This window comes from Dromiciops gliroides, chromosome 4 (genome assembly GCF_019393635.1).
Source record: "Dromiciops gliroides isolate mDroGli1 chromosome 4, mDroGli1.pri, whole genome shotgun sequence".
Lineage (NCBI taxonomy): Eukaryota > Metazoa > Chordata > Mammalia > Microbiotheria > Microbiotheriidae > Dromiciops > Dromiciops gliroides.
The window spans coordinates 434,367,909-434,385,766 of NC_057864.1; the positions used below are offsets into that span (position 1 = coordinate 434,367,909).

At 39.3% G+C, this 17,858-nt stretch overlaps 1 protein-coding gene across 1 annotated transcript in view; it reads right to left on the bottom strand.

The window, feature by feature from the left end:
- VAV3 (vav guanine nucleotide exchange factor 3) overlaps positions 1-17,858 on the bottom strand; it is a 488,752-nt gene that overhangs the window by 139,794 nt on the left and 331,100 nt on the right. The window contains 1 exon segment of the mRNA XM_044004405.1: positions 9,612-9,634. Coding sequence (XP_043860340.1) covers positions 9,612-9,634 — 23 coding nt within the window.

A 17,858-nucleotide genomic window follows, 5' to 3' on the forward strand; every position in this document is an offset into this window, starting at 1 on the left:
TACTTAATTGAACCTTGGAACAAAACACAACATTTTAAATATTAGTCAATACCCATGAGAGGTAGCCATAAGCATCCTGGATAGAGAGCTCATTTTGTTATCTGGGAGACCTAAGACCAAACCTTAACTCTAATACTTATTGGCTGTGTAACTCTTAGCAAGTAGCTTAGCCTCTAGTAGCTACAGACAAATTCTTAGACTTGCTAAGACCTAAAGAAAGTGGCAACCTGCACTGTTTAAGAGAGTTTCCTCATAAGGCAGTTCCTTATACCAAATGATATCATAGATCAGATCCAAAATGAGGGCAATGAAGAGGGGCAGAGAGAGAGGGAGAGGGAGGGGTAGAGAGGGAAGTAGGGAGAGGGAGAGAGAAGTAGAAGAAGAGGAAGAGGAGGAGGAAAAAGAAGTAGGAGGAAGAAGAGGAGGAAGGAAGAAAGGGAGGAAGAGAGAAAGAGGAAGGAAGGAAGGAAGGAAGGAAGGAAGGAAGGAAGGAAGGAAGGAAGGAAGGAAGGAAGGAAGGAAGGAAGGAAGGAAGGAAGGAAGGAAGGAAGGAAGGAAGGAAGGAAGGAAGGAAGGAAAGAGAGAGAGGAAGGGAGGAGAGAGGGAGGAAGAAGAAGAAGGAAAGAAGGAAGAAAAAGAAGGAAGACAGAAAGAACTTGTACCTGAAAAACAAAAACAGGAGAGAGATGTGTATGAATGAATCACTTTTGACTACAATGTAATACAAAGGAAAGAGCTGGAGTTTGAGTCAGAGGACCTGTGTTCAAATCCTACCTACTACTTACTACCTGTATAGCCTTGGACAAATCATTTAATCTTTCAGGGCATCAGTTTTCTCATCCATAAAGTAAAAGAGTCAGATCAGAGAAACTCAAAGGTCCTTCTCAGATCTAAATCTACAATCATGTTCCTTGAAGCAAGTGTCCCATTTGAACATGTTAGAACAATGACTGTAGGAAAAGTTTTAGGGAGTGGATGGGAGAATCAGGTTACTTGAAGTCATAAGTCCATCCTTCCTAAGGGCTATTAACCTCCCTTCCTGAAAACCCATTTGCCTTCATGAGCTTCATGGTGGATACAGAAAAAAAAATGCCAAGTCTAAGAACATGACACAATGTGGACATATTTCCATGAAGCCTATCAAAAACAAAACTCAAATACTTTTAGAGAATAATGTCTGTATCTAATTTATGCAAGTCAGCTATCCAGAGTATGTGTACTAACTGGCTTCTTGCTACAAAGCTTTCAGACACTGCACCACATAGGGAAAAAAAAGAGAGAATATGCAAATATATGACTTTGGGTTGGTTGTGACTGTATTTTGTTGCCCAAGTCAAATAGAGAAATACAAGTTTAAGTGTTACTCAAGCCAGGCAGTCAATAAACATTTATTAAGTGAATCCTGTATTTTTGGCATTGTGCTAGGTGTTGGAGTTACAAAGAAAGGGAAAACCAGAACCTACCCTCAAAGAACTGACTTTTTTTTTGGAGCAATGAAGGTTAAGTGACTTTCCCAGGGTCACACAGATAGTAAGTGTCAAATGTCTGAGGCCAAGTTTGAACTCAGGTCCTCCTGAATCCAGGGCTGGTGCTTTATCCACTGCACCACCTATCTGCCCCCAGAACTGACCTTCTAAGGATGGAGACAATACATAAATAACTAAGCACTTCTAAGAGACACACAGAGTAGATGGAAGGTAACTTGAGAGGGGAAGGCATAAGTAGCATAGAGGCCTGGGAAAGGCTTCCTAAAGAAGATGGTATTTGGACTGAGTCCTGAAGGTAGGCAGGGATACTAAGAAAAGGGTATGAAAGAGCAGAGCAATTCAGGCCCAAGGTACAGTTAGTGCAAAGGTATGGACATGAGAAATGGAGTGACATGTTTCAGGAGAGTGGATTGTAGTATTTGTTAGAAGGAATGTTTAAGAAGGAGTCAAGCTGTAAGAGCCAAACAGAGGAGTTTATATCTGATTTTGCAGGTTACAGGAAGCCACTGGAGCTCACCAAGCAGAACGGATGACATGACGATGCCTATGCTTTAGAAAAACCACCTTAGCAACCAATTGGATGATGGATAATAGTGGGAAAAGAGGCAAGGAGACAAACCAGAAGACCATTGCAATAACCCAAGCAAGAGTTAACAAAGGCCTGAATTAAGATGGTAGCCATGTGAGTAGAGAGAACATGTATATAAGAGATGTTATAAAGGTAGAAATGACAAGATTTGACAATGGATTGGACACATGAGGTAAGAGCACAAAATACAAGATGACACCAAAATTATTGCCTCAATAATAATAGGGAAGAGGGAAAGTGGGGAAACTGGTGGGGGGGAAAGAGGGTGGCAAGTTCTGTTTTGGATATGTTGAGTTCATGTTCTTGTTTAGTTGGGGTTTTCTTGGCAAAGATACTGGAATGGCTTGCCATTTTCCTTCTCCAGCTCATTTTGCAGATGAAATTAAGGCAAACAGGATTAAGTGACTTGCTCTGGGTCACACAACTAGTGTCTGAGGTCACATTTGAACTCAGGTCTTCCTGACTCCAGGTCCTGCATAATATCCACTGTGCCACCTACCTGAGCCAGTGAGATGACTAGACATCTGCTTTCAGATATCCAAGAAGCAGTTGGTGATGTATGACTATAATTCCTGAGAGAAGCTAGGACTAGAAATATAGATCTATGCACAAAGATGGTAACTGAACCCAAGTGAGCTGATGAGATCAACAAGTGAAATAGCATAAAGTAAAAAGAGGAGATGAATCAGGATACCCTATACTTAATGGTTATGGCACAGACAAAAAAATACAGAAAGGAAATGAAAAAGAAGTAGTCAGGCAGGAAGAGAACCAGGAGAGAAGAGATTATGTCAGGGAAATTGTTGAGTAGTATTGTCAATGGCTACAGGAAGATCAAGACTCATGAGGACCAAGAAACAGGCTTTAGATTTGCCTGGGACTCCCTCTGCTACTAAGCCAGATTTGGTGGTAATTCAAACTTTGAAGTGAAAGGGTAATTAGAAAAGAGAAAAAAACAGAACTTGGTCCCCTGCTTCTCTCCACTCCTTACTTTATTTCACCTCCCTCCTAACTTAGAGCAATAGTCATGGCTACAGCTGCTACATGGGAATGTCCAAGAAAGGGTAACATAATCTGCTTCGACCCATGTGGCTCCAAGAGTCATTATGGAAAGATCACTCAAAAACCTTTACCTTTCAGGCAAATAGATGACACAGTGGAGAGAGCACTGGTTCTGGAGTGAGGAGGACCTGAATTCAAATCCAGCCTCAGACATTTACTAGCTGGGTGACTCTGGGCAAATCACTTAACCCTGATGGCCTCCAAACTTTTAAAAAAAAATTTTAAATTTCTAAAAACCCTTCACCTTCAGTCAAACTGTAGAGCACTCTGATCCTTTCCCCTTAAAGAAGTGTGTAATCTAAGATCCATGGACTATGTGAGGTTTTGGTCATAAATCCAATCCAATGTGGATCCTGAGGTCGGGATCTCAACATGAACTGTTTCACTGGGATACAGGAGGTTAAAATCCACATAAAGTGTAAGTGTGCTGCAATTATGTTATTGTGTTAACAATTATTGGCTTTTCCTAATGAAACATCAGTGACTCTGGTCGCAGAGATTACCCTCCAGCAATGTTGAGCAGCCAAGCCTAACTTTATTCACCAGTACCAACAGAAAACAGAAACAAGTCTTCTCTTGGAACCTTCAGACCAAGGTTCCCAGAGAAGTCAAAGTGAGTTGCTTCTTTTTTCTTAATAGTCAGGGGATCACTTAAATTTTAAAAGCACTTGAGCTCCCAAACACTAGGATGACTTCTTTGAAACCAATTAAAGGTCATCAGAAGAGGTGTTCTGAAACTTTGCCATACCCTGATTTTTTTTTTCTGCCTTCTTTTTTCTTGTCCCCATTCACCTACCCAAGCCCAGAACACCAGTTGACATTTCTGTAACTCTGGGATTCTTTCTACCATGGGGCCAAATGGAAAACACTGTGCCACCTTGGAAAGGCTTCTGTTGCCTTAAAATTCCCTGCCAAGATAGTATTTGAAGAGACTTTCACTTTTTTGAGGCAGACCCATGTATTATGTGTGGGCGTTTTTCCCTAAGGGGAAGAGATTAAATTCTGCTTTAAGCTCTAAAATTTTTACTTGTTTTTTTTTTTAGTGACTATCCTGATTCCTATTCACATATGTATGTCTCTTTTTTTCTTTCTCAAAAGCCAAGATTTCACTTATCTGTGTGTGAGTGTATGGATGTATGTGTGTATGTTTGAACTTTAAATTTCATCTCTCAATACTACTCTGTCCAAAAGTAGATAAATTCTCAGCAATGATTTAGTCAGATTTCATCCATCCACCCCCAGACTCTCGGATCCAATTTTCATAGGAACATGAAGTGTTCCTTCAATACTTCTGCCTTTTGAGAAAGCAAACTGTCTCCAAGACTACTTAATGACTGTCAGATTTAACAACTATTAAATACATTGTAGTTTATTAAATTTAGGGCATATTTATACTCATCAGCAAGCCCGATGACTAGCACATTTAGCTTTCTGACCACATTTTTTAGCCTTCAACTTTTTGTTTGTTTTTTGTTTTTGTTTTTTCGCTGGGCAATGAGGGTTAAGTGACTTGCCCAGAGTCATGCAGCTAGTAAGTATCAAGTGTCTGAGGCTGGATCTGAACTCAGGTCCTGCACCACCTAGCTGCCCCCTAGCCTTCACTTTTAAGAGAAGTGGGGAGGAGGAAGGCCAACTCCTATAATTCAGACTTTTTTTTCTGTTTCATTAGCAAAAGCAACAGAGAATGGCAGTAACTTTTATGGAAGAAAGGACTTTTGGAATAGCAAAAGGGGTTAATTTAATTTAGTGCCTAGCACATGGTAGGAATTTAACAAATTATTTGAACTCAATTAATCTGCCTTATGAAGTACAGTAGAAAGTATGATTATATCTGTAGGCAGAGTACTTGGGTTTGAATTCTATCTCTATTAACTCTGTGACATTAGGCAAGTCAATGAATCTCTCTGGGCTTCTTTTTCTTCATCTATAAACCTATGAACCTAAAAATAAGCCATAACTAGAAAAGGTAGACTTGGAGTCAGGAAGACTGAGGATCAAATCCTACTTATGATATTTACTCATTGTGTGGTCACTAAAAATTCACTTAACAAAAAAAGTCACTTAACCTCTAGTATCCTCATCTATAAAATGAATGCAAAAATATCTGTGTGGTACTTGCCTCAAAGGGATATTATGAGGTTCAAATGAGGTCATTAATGTATGCAAAATGCTTTGGAAACTATAATGTATTATGCAAATGTCAGCTGCTGTCATTATTACTATAAATATATTGTTTCAGTTTATGGAGACTAGCAAGCATGTGAAAACAGTGATGTAGCAACGTCATCTAATTTCCAGTTACCCTTATAAGAGATGCATAGGAATATCACGAGGGTCCTGAGATAAACCCACGAGGCTGCTGTAGAACCAGCTGTGTTTTCCCTTTGGCCCCATCCTCATTTCTCTGATGATGAGAGGATAAACATTTAAGGGGAGGGGGTTTAGAAATGTACCTGAGAGAATTTTAAAAGCTTGTGAAAATTATTACCTGCTTATTTCCACATTTTTTACAGAGATCCACCCATTTTTCATCACTTAATTAGAACAAAACAGACTTTCTTTCAAGAAAAAGAAAACTCAGAGGTCAAATAGAGACAAGGTGTGTGTGTGTGTGTGTGTGTGTGTGTGTGTGTGTGTGTGTGTCCCTACCAGAAGAAAACATCCAGGAAAACTTTAGCAACTCAATAGAGGTTTGCTGGAAAATGAATAGAGTGGATCAAAACCCTACTGTATCATCTCCATATCTTCATTGTCCCAGCCTTGACCAAAATCATTATTTATCCTTTAGAGATTATACGGTCAACCTAAAAAATCTTCCTCACTGGAAAAATACTGAAGTTTACAGATTAACTATCATGAGGTAACAAGCATTCTTTTAGATCAATGTACCCATTTGGGGGTAAGGATAGCACCAACATTTACTAGGAGCTTTTGTTTGAGTCGTCTTATCAGTGGGACAATGGGAAGGACCTGCCACAAAAGCAATAATAATTTGAGCTTCAGACAAGTATTTATTAAGGGTTTACTATGTGCCAGACATGATGCTAAGTGCTGAAGTTATAAAATCAAAACAAAACAAACAGCAAACAATAACAAAAACCAACAATTCCTATCTTCTAGGACCTTATATTTTAATGGAGATGACACTAGTCTGTTGTTGTTCAGTCATATCCCACTCTTTGTGATCCCACTTTGGGGTTTTCTTGGCAAAGATACTAGAGTGGTTTGCCATTTACTTCTCCAGCACATTTTACAGATGAGGAACTGAGGAAAACAGGGTTAAGTGACTTGCCCAGGGTCACACAGATAGTAAGTGTCTGAGGCAAGATTTGGACTCATAAAAATGTGTTGTTCCTGATTTCATACCCAGTGTTCTATTTACTGCATCACCTGGCTGCCTATATAACACTCGTCTACTCTATATTTATTCCACATGTACATAGAGTGGGAAAGTAATCTTAGAGAAGAAAGCTTAGCAACCAGGGGGGCCAGTAAAGCCCTCCTCTGGAATGTGGCATTGGATCTGACTTGTGAATCTAACAATATCACATTGATGGTCCACTCTAAATCTTGAGAAAGAAGAATGACTCTACATTCAGTAAGACGGTGGAGACCCCATCAATGAAAAGGGCCTATACCAGTTGGTACCAGTATAAAAATACAGGGCCCCTTCTAACCAATACCCCTCTCAGTCTTCTTGCTAGACTTTTAAATTTCAGATATAACATGTAATTTGACTATCTGTCCAAATGCTACCTCACTGAGAGCACATTGATATAACATCAGTTATGAAATATCTTCACATTTGCATGTCCTTGTAACCACAAGAAAGGCACTTAAACTTGTGCTGGCCTCAGTTTCTTTATCTGTAAATGAAGGACTTGGACTAGATGACTCATATGGTTAGTTCAGATCCTCTGATATCATTGAGAATCATACTAATACTAATAAAGACAACAATTCTTTGTAAAGAGGATACTTTGTGTGTGTGTGTGTGTGTGTGTATGTATGTGTATGGCATGGATTCATATGCAACTAGGTGGCACAATGGACTGAGCACTCAACTTGGAGAGGAAGGGAAATCTGGGTTTGAAACCTGTGGCAAATAGTTATAGCAGTGTGACCCTCAACAACCTCTTATTGACTTATTTTCTTCATCTGTAAAATAATAGTTACCTACCTCCCAGGATTGTTTTGAAGATCAAATGACACGCATACAGTATGGGCCAAAAGTCACGAAGGGGTCTGATGTTTTAATGATGTTTCGATAATTATTTTTTCTTTATTTTTCACCATTTATGAGATTTGATTTTTCACACATAATGTAAATTTATTTCCTATACATCCATTGTATATGATGCTATGGTATTGTAAATTAAAAACAAACAATAAAGGAGTTATTAAATACCTGTGACTTTTGGCCCACCCTATACAAAGCAGTTTGCAAACTTTAAAACACTTCATAAATGCTAGCCATCATCATCATCTTGTTGTTGTTGTTGTTAGCTTGTCTAAGAAGAACATTTGCTTTAGGATTGGCAAATTGGGATTTAGATTCCCCTATCTAATCCCATTTTTAATTTCACTTTCACTGTTAGTGTAACAATTAATTTTGTCTGTGTTTTTTTAATTGTTGTTATTTTATTCTGTTTTGTTTTCTGTTATCATTATACTCTTTATACCTAGAGTGAAGTCAGACTTTTATGGCTTTTGGCCAAAGATCATGGCTCATGTCGGGGTGCTCTGAAAACCTGAGCCATTTCCCAATGACTTGTTTTGTTTACATAAACTTGAACACAATCAGAGCATTCTATTTTGAACTAGCATCAGAAATGAGAAGACTCTGCCTTAAATCAAGTAACTGATGAAAAGGAACCTTCTAAGAGAGAAAGTTTAACCAGATATAAAGTTTGTATAGTTTTAACAGATCGAAACCTGATGTGGTCAAGGTCACTGAGACACAATAATTAATCTCTTTGTGTGTTTAAGTGGAAAACCCCAGTAGCATGAAACTAGATCCCCAGATGCAGAAAGGGACAGTCCTTTCAATATTCACAAATGGTTTGCCATGATATTAACAACCCCCTACCTACTTCTAGACATCAGCCTTATCCATGATCAGGAAGTTCCAATTATGTGTCCTGTCAACCTACTCAAAAAGAGGATTTCTAATAACCCTACCAGAGCTTTGATTTGTTCTGTTTGTTTTTAGGCGAGGGTAAACGGATTTAATAGGAGAATGACTTTCCCCATGTGCAAGTTAATTTTTGTATAACTTGGTACCTGGTCAAATTTTGTTTGTAGTAGCTACATTTTGAGACAGGGAATCAAAGAGTAGACTTGGAATATAATGCCTTAGCAATCATTCAGTCCAACTCTTTCATTGTACAGATGAGGGTACTGAGGCCTAGAAAGGTGACAGCAGCTCCTCGGGGAAATCCAGAGAACAAAGACAATTTCTCTAAAGGCAAGAATGGTTTTAATTTTTTTTTTCCTGTATCATCAGTAACTAGCTCAGTACCTTGTATTTTATTACTTGGTGGGGGAGCGAGGTTATATCTGCGATTTCATTGGGATAGAGCAGTGGTTCTCAATCTTTTTAGTCTTCAGACTCCTTCACATTCTTAAAAGTTATTGAAGACCCCAAAGAGTGGGGGTTATATCTATCAATAGCTACTATATTATAGATTAAAATGTCTTACTATTGTAAAAGCAGTTTTGACCCCATGTACTCCCTGAAAGTGTCTCTAAAGATCCTCTGACCACAGTTTCAGAATTGCTAGTCAAGAAACTCCTCTCACTGACTGATATTGGCCACTTGTGCAAAGTTGTCATCTTAGAGAATTGTCATGGAGCACTGAATGATTAAAGGGACATATCCAAGGTCATAGCATCACACGTGGCATAGGTGAACCTTAAATTCCACTCTTTTTTCTCCAAAGCTGATTCTCTAGATCAACGTGCTTCTCTCACCTTGCCTAGTGCAGGTAACTTAATAAATGTTTGTTGAATTTAATTAAATGGCATTGAAGGGTCATCCAATCGACTACTCCATCCTTTATACCATCCGATTTCTATTGGATAGACAGCCCCATGTTAGTACTATATCATTGCTTCAGCTTTGTTTTTTGAACCATTCTTAAGAATAACCCTTCACCTTCAATGTAAGCATGCTAATGTTATAACCATTAGCTTAGGTTTTCCCATCTCTCTATTAATCTGTTTGTTTTTTTTTAAATCGGAAAAGAAATTTCAGTAGAGACACTATGGAGGTTAGTGTGACTTTTCCCCTCCCCCATGAACTGACCAGTGCAACTCATTCAAATGCATTTGGCTGCTCCTTTAACCTCTGGTTATGTCCACATTTTTTTTAAAGAAAAAAAAAATGTACATTTCGCATTCAAAAGAACGACGACTTCTCCTCAAGTTAGCAAACAATGCAGAAAGCAAGCATGTAAAAACTTTAATCTTACCTCAGGTTTGAGCGTCCCTTGTTCTGAAACAAATGTAAAAATGGGCATTGTCAGTGTAAGCAATTGTGTTGGATTAGAAATCTCAGCCTGGGCTCTGCAGCCTGCTAAAACACTAAGGCTTTGTTTTCCTAACTGATACCTGTAATATATTTCCAGGGTCCCTGGGGCTGGGCTAGTTATTGTTTTGCAACTCTGCTTCTCTGACCTGATTGGCTTGCCAGGAAAATGACTCAGACCTCTAAATGGCTTGCTTATAGGCTATACTTAACTCTCTGAATTGCTTATTAAGCAGTGTCAAATAATTAAACCACAAAAGCTGCTCAAGTAGAGGGTTTGAATTAACTTTCTATGCATGAGAGAAAGCTGTCTCCTCTCAACTTTATTACCTTAAACCTGGTATTAGGGTTTTAAACTCACCAAACTGCATCTACGTGCCATATGTTTAGGTTCCCACTACAAGTTAAACAATGAAGACTAAGGCACATTAACTCTTTTGATTACATTTGTACAATTTTCTTGTCCACTTGACCCAACTCTGCATTGGATTGTGATGTTAATATTTTCTCCTCTTTTTTACTTAGGTAAAATTAGAGATTTCCTCTTGACCTCAGAGTTCCCATCTGTGAAATGGAAATAACAGTCTGTAGTTACATTGTGAAGATACATAATGGTTATGAAGTGCTTTGAGATTTTCAGATGAATTAACACCAGAGAAGGGCAAAAGCTCATTCATTACTAGAACAGGGTCACACAGCGCCTCTTTGAAAGCCAACAAATAGAAAGTACAGGAAGACATTGCCCAGGTTGGCCAACTGCTAGGTTCTTGAGCATCCCACATCCTGGACAAACTCAGTGATCTTCTTTAGCCCCTCCTGGGCATTAAGGAAATACCATTTTACTATGATACTACCTCAGGTCTTTTCCACTCCAAAATGATTCCATAAAGAGAAAACAGAACTGAGTTATCAAGGAAGAAAGCAGAGACCTAACAAGATGTTAGATCTTTTGGTAAGTCCAGGCTTTGGGGCAGAAATGAAGGTACAAGTCAGGCATACTAAGACTTCTAGAGGAGATTCTGCCACCCATCAGCTGGGTGACCTTGAATAAGTCCCTCAAATTCCCTGGATTGGATTAGTTGATGGATACGATCCCTTCAAACCCTAAAATTCACATGACTTATGAATTCTAAGGAGCCCTATAATCAGAATTCCAGGGAGGGACTCCCATTGCAGAGTATACCTAGCCAGCTGTAACAGGTTCACACACTGAACCTGCCTGAGGCTAACAGAACGAGTTTTCTTTCGCCTTTTACCTTTTTTCCCCCTCTCTCCTTTTATTTTTTTTCTAAGAGAATATCCTTTATTAGTGGGAATAGGAGAAAGGCATAGACTGAAAGTCACCTTCCTTGTAGAGAAAAACCATGTGCCTGAGTGCCTTTCATCAATTTCAAATGCAAGTCACCTTGGCTTTCCCAGACTGGTGCTGTCCGGGAAAACAGTTCTGTCTGACCCTGAACCTTCCCTCTGTCCATATCCCAGGGAGAACAGCTCCCTGCAGATGTGGAGGTGGAAACAGCACCTGTCCTTAAAGCACCATGTCTGGGGGTCCTCTTTTGTCCCAACAAATGAAAGAAGCTGCAGCTGGTTACATTAATACCCGCCCGGATATTTAAGGAAGCCAGATAACAGCAAGGGGACTGATGTATTTTGGATTAAATCAATCTATACTTGGTGATGAGATAAAGTGGTGGTTGCCTACTATCACCACATTCCCTGTGCATTCACACACACTGGAAATGCACTATCCACTCATCTGGATTGATCAGAATTCTTATTTTCCTTCGATGATAATGACAAGTTAAATACCACTTTGTTTTTTGTTTTTTTGTTTTTTTGTCCAGCCTTCTCCACGAAAATATAAACCCCTTGAAAGCAGGGGCTGTTTTTCTTTTTGCTTGTATTGCCAACGTTTACTAGAGTGGTTGCCAAATATTAAAGTGCCTAATAAATGCTTGTTGACTGAACTTCACTACATTTTGTAGTTTCCTGGTAGATTGTAAGGTTTTACAAGTCTGTTCCAATTTTTTTTTTTTTTGTCTTTGGACCCTCAGGGTTTAACATAGTGTGAACAGTAGGTGCTTAATAAATACTTGTTGACTTGACTTGACTCCATGTTGTATAGTACTAGGCTGCTTCAATATGGGGGCAGGAGTCTTTATATTTCCAGCACCCAGGACAATGCCTTGTACACTGTAGGCATTTGATACTTTTTCTTTTTTAATTAAGTGAATTGGTGAGAGAACTTATTTGATTTGGGGGATATATCAGCTAGTGTGAGAAGGGACAATTAGCAATAATGATTGGTCCTGCATTTTCTAAATTAAGAAGCATTAATTAGATACCTATTATGTGCCAGTGTCTGGTTTTTGTGTGTAGGATACAAGGAGGGAAGAGTTATCTCAGCAACTATCTAGTCATTCAATTCATGCAAGAATTCCCTCTCCAAAAAACCTGATGACCTGACAAGTGATCAGAGTCTTTTCTTGAAGACTTCCAATAGAAGGAACCCATTGAGAGTAGCTCATTCTACTCTTGGTTAACTCTCATCATGAAGAAGTTGGTTTTGTTTTGTTTTTTCCTGACATCAAGCCTAAATCTTCCATCCTTTTCCCATATGCCCAATTGTTCCCAGTTTTGTCCTTTACAGCCAAGCAGACCAAGTCAAATCCCCCTTGCTACACTACAGCCAGCTTCATGGCTGGTCAGGGTTACTGAATATGCCACTTTAGAGGTAACCCAAAACATTCTGCAGACAGGAAGAAGTAAGCAATGATGAAAGGTAGGGCTGGATCCAGCCTGGTATTGCCTGCTAAATTATACTAGCTGAATTTTATTCCTAGAGAAGGGTGTTCAGCAACAAATAAATGTGACATTTTCATAGTGAGAATACAGACAGAACAATACTTAAATCAAAGTCAATTTTCTTTCTTTTTGCTTGTACCACCAGAGAACATTCTGTCTTATTAACACGTGAGAGTTCTGATTCTAGGAAGGCAAATGAAGCCAAGCCACTGCAGCAAGCTTAGCTTACTTGGGGCATAGTCAAGCAATGGAAATAAGGCTTCCCTTAGAGGCCTGAATTTTCAAATGAAGTGTAGATCAGCTGGATGCCATGTTTAGCTTCATGATATGTTAAGCCTTCCCTGAATTCAGAATGAGGCAGTTCCAATGAGCACTTCTCTTGTTTGCTCAGAAAGACCTGTAAACTGTATAATGAATAAACTCTCTGCTAGTCTGAAGACTCTTCTGGTTCCTGATAAAAAAGAATATTCTAGGGGCAGCTAGGTGGCTTAGTGGATAAAGCACCAGCCCTGGATTCAGGAGGTCTTGAGTTCAAATCCAGCCTCAGACACTTGACACTTACTAGCTGTGTGACCTTGAGCAAGTCACTTAACCCCGATCACCTCACAAAAAAATAAAAATATATTAAAAAAAAAGAATATTCTAGTCCAAAATGTGATCTAAGTAGCTGTCTACTGATGTATTCTTTGCAAAACCTGCTCTGCTTACAATGGAGGTTGCTTACAACCTCCATCTGACATCTTATTTGCATGCATCTGACATCATAATTTATAATAATGAGATTCAAGACTCTTGTCTCCCAGGGGTATAGTTACCCAACAAAGCTGCTAGGCAAGACCTAACAGTATGAGGGTGGAGATCTAAATATTGGAATACCTACCTCACCTGAACACTATCAAGGGAAAGAAGTTGCTGTCTTGAGATATCCTTCACACTCTATCTCACCCCTCACTTCTCCTGGGAATATTCCCAGGAAAGTCATTCCATTCTTCAAGCTTCCAAAAGTTTGCAAACCTTAATTCATTTTTACTCTAAAGCTCCACTCCTAAGGTTGCAATGGATGCAACAGTAAAATATTTTTACCCTTTCAAGAATCTTCCAGGGCAGTGACTCATAACCTGACTTCGATTCTTTTATCATGTCCTTAATGGTTCCATGAAGTTTAGAAATGGGAGGTTCCTTAGCTGTTCTGGAACCTGTATAGAACTAAAACTCCAGAAAAGGCAGAACACAGTTGTATGTATACATCTGCCCAAGGGAAGTGATTTTTAGGGAGGCTTCAGGCTGACTTTTCAGAATTAATTTGGTTCCCATACTGTTTGTACTTTTATTTTTTGAGGTTTTCCCCCTTTTATTCTGAATCTTCTTTCACAACATGACTAATGCAGAAATGCGTTTGATGTGATTGTACATATATAACCTATATCTGATTGCTTTCTTTCTTGGGGAGAGGGGACAGAAAGGAGGAAGGGAGAAAAATTTGGAACTAAAAATGTTATGAAAACAAATGTTGAAAACTATCTTTACATGTAACTGGAAAATAATAAAATACTTTTATGATTTAACACACACACACACACACACACACAAAGAAAACCTGAATAAAAGAAATTAGAAGGGAATGAAAAAAATTAATTTGGTTCCATTAAAAAATCTGCCTTATTAGCCTTGTTTTCTCACTGTTACCTATTTTTGTCTGCTATCAGAAAGTGTCTCTATTTCTTAAGGGTAAATGGAAGACAGCAAAGAGTAATGGTTATGGAACTGGCTTTGGAAGGAAGACCCAGGTTTAAATCCTGTTGCCTGTACATTGCTTCATGAGCTGGGTGACCCTAGACAAGTCACTCTACCTCTTAGTGCCCTAAGCAACTCTTAAGATGATAAAGTTGACAAGCAAATGTTTATCTTTATTGGTAGAGGAAGTCCCCTACTCAATGAAATTACAGATAAGGAACAGAATAAATTAATGTGTGTAAATAGTACAATAAGCTTTCATTCAAGAGAGTATGGTTTAATGAAGGGAGAGCTTTGAAGTCTAGAACCTAATTTCTTTTTTTCTTTTTTTTTAGAACCTAATTTCTTAAAATGTGGGTTGTGACCCCATCTGGGATCATGTAACTGAATGTGGGGAGTTGAAAAAAACTTGGCAACAGTAAAAGGTTATGAATACCTATTTTATATATCTATATACCCAGGATTGCACAAAAATTTCTTGGGCAAAAAGGGGTCACAAGTGGAAAAAGTTTAAGAAGCCCTGGTCTAGAAGACCTGGGTTCAAGTCTTTCCCTAACACAATTAGTAATATTAGTAGGTCTCCACCAGCAGTGGACGACCATGGATCAATGCCTTGAAGAGCCACAGGCCACAATGTGGCTGTGCAGTCTGATACAGGAGCCGCAGCTCCTGAGTGACTAATAACCGGTAACTGCCACATCCCGTGTTGTATCTACCCTATGAGGAGTAGCTGGAGTGTCCTCTCCAGGGCGCTGGCCTGGGCGGATCAATATGGAAAACAAGCTGTTGCCTATGCAGCAGGTTTTCCCTCTCTGCAACATTGGTGGATCCAAAGGAGAGTCAGAGCCAGTACAGTTTGGCACCAGTGCCACAGCAGGAGTTGCCAGAGGGACATGATGTCCAACATCCAACTGCCTAAGGGACTCTGACTCCTGATTTTTCCTCGGGGTTAATTTCTGAAGCCTTTCCCATATATGGGTATATCCTCAAGGCAGCAGAGGACCCTAACACAATACTGACTATGTAACACTGGGCAAGTTACTTACCCTACCTCAATATAAATTACAGGCCAGCAGCATCAGGGAGGAGAATTTGAACAATGGCATTTCCCTCACACTAATGAAAGCACCACAGGAAATAAGAATTATTAATATGGCTTTTCCCAAAAAGTTTTCATTTGGGTTATTTTCTGTGAAATATGTAATTGGAAAGACATAAGAATGGATAGAGCTTTAGGGAATAGTCATATAAATGTTGTACCCATTGAGTAGATGCCATAGCATTCTGTAAAATGCATTGTAGCATTTGGCATAACCTGTAAATACTATTTAGAAAGTGTTTTATATTTCAAATCTTTTTCAGGAGTAATATCAGGGAGTCAACCAGATAATATTTCATTTCTAGTTCATGTTAATGGTGGATTTTACCTAGTTATCATCACCCAAATATGGGAATGCACCTCCCCTTTTCTTTTAAAATTGACTTAATATTGGGAGCAGCTAGGTGGCACAGTGGATAAAACACTGGCCTTGGATTCAAGAGGACCTGAGTTCAAATCTGGCCTCAGACACTTAACACTTACTAGCTGTGTGACCCTGGGCAAGTCACTTAACCCTCATTGCCCTGCCCCCCCCCAAGTGACTTAATATTCATGATAATTATCACTAGAATTCATAGAGCTTTAAGGTTTACAAAGCACTTTACATATGTTATCTCATTTGATAAGAAAAAGGGCGTTTCTGATTTATATAATAGCTAAAATAATAAGCTAAAGAGGAGAAAGTTCTATTATGATTAGGGAGGTGATATTTAATCAAGTAGAACTGGTTTATCCAGCTTTATAACTAAATATAAGGGAAAAAATTATAAAATTCCCCCAAAGCAGGATGAGATACTTTTAACAATGCACAACTTTATACAAATGTTTTCTAACCTATGAAACATTCCACCACATTGTTTCTTATGTTTTTATGGAGTAAAACATTGTCCTTTTAAGTTTTGAAAAATCTATTACTGATTCAAGAATGGTTTATAGAAAATTCAAGAAGATACTCCCTCTGTATTCACCAAGTCCTTGCTATGAAGTTCCCAGCCAACCCCTGCCCCACCCAAGCCATACTCTTTCCAATCCAGCAGCAGCAGCAGCTGTCCTAGATAATCAAGCAATTAACCAGCAAAGAAATGGAAATCTGCTAGTTACACATTCCAGAAACTGAGGCTTATATTCCCACTAAAGGAGAAATGGACCAGACCAGAGTAGTCTGCTTCCCTGGCACTTCGATTCCTTCTTTTCTAGAGAGAAAATGCCAAGCAAGTTCTGTTGGGTGAGGCTGGGGTAAAAGGGGACAGGAGAGGCTTCCTTTACCCTACTAGACTGGAAGCGAGACAAAGAAACTCTGTCCCAGCATGCCAACTGCAAACTGCAGCATTGTATCAAGGGGAGGGTGTCCAAGGGGAGGGTGTCTCAGAATAATCCTGGCCCTGTGGTGACTTGTTGAGAAAGACTAGTGTAAAGGTGTCCATGCCCATTATTCAGATTAAGCTGCTGCCAGGGCACCTTGGAGGCTATGGGAGAATGTATTTATACCGTTTTTTTACTTGAAGGCAGAGTGGGCTCAGTCCAGTAGGATGAGATGGAAATGGTACTGGCTGGCTTCCCATCCCATAGGCATTAGCATGAGCTAAAACAAGCCTTCTTGAACTTTTTCCACTCGATATCCATTTTCACCTGAGAAATGTCTATGTGACCCCGGGCATATAGATATATAAAATAAGTGTACATGACCTTTTATTGTTGCCAAGTTTTTTATGACACCCTCATTCAGTTATGTGACCCCATATGGGGTAGAGACCGGCAGTTTAAGAAGCTTTAGGCTAAAGTCCCACTCGTTCCTCAGCTCTCTACTTCAAACCTTTTCATGGACAGAAACACACCCAAAGAACTTAAAAGGATTGATTTCCTAGGTCTGCTATGCTCCAAATGTTACTCGGACACAGATGTGTACAGACATGAATGGAATGAATGGATGACTTTTCTCCCCTTGTAAAAGCCCCACCCTTCTCTTACAAGTACTTCTTGTCTCCATGACAAACTAGACTAGTTCAAAACAAGAATTCACACAGATAGTGGGACTGGACTCAAGGCCTGGGGGAGAAAATATGCATAAGTAGCTAAACTTTCAAGAAAAAATGTTTCTCACATGTTCTATTAAAAGCTAAAAGCAGGGGGGGGGGGCAGCTAGGTGGCACAGTGGACAGAGCACCAGCCCTGGAGTCAGGAGGACCTGAGTTCAAATCAGACACTTAACACTTACTAGCTGTGTGACCCTGGGCAAGTCACTTAACCCAAATTGCCTCACCAAAAAAAAAAAAAAAAAAGCTAAAAGCAGGGCAGCTCGGTGGCACAGTGGATAAAGTAATGGCTCTGGATTCAAGAATACCTGAGTTCAAATCCACCCTCAGACACTTGACACACTTACTAGATGTGTGACCCTGGGCAAGTCACTTAACCCTCATTGCCCTGGAAAAAAAAAATCTAAAAGGCAATGTGCCTTTCTATAGGACATAGATTCTGAACTGTAAGGGACACTCAGCACCTCTTCCTCATTTAAGGCATAGTGGAATGTCAAAACTCTGGCCCTAGAGTTTGAAT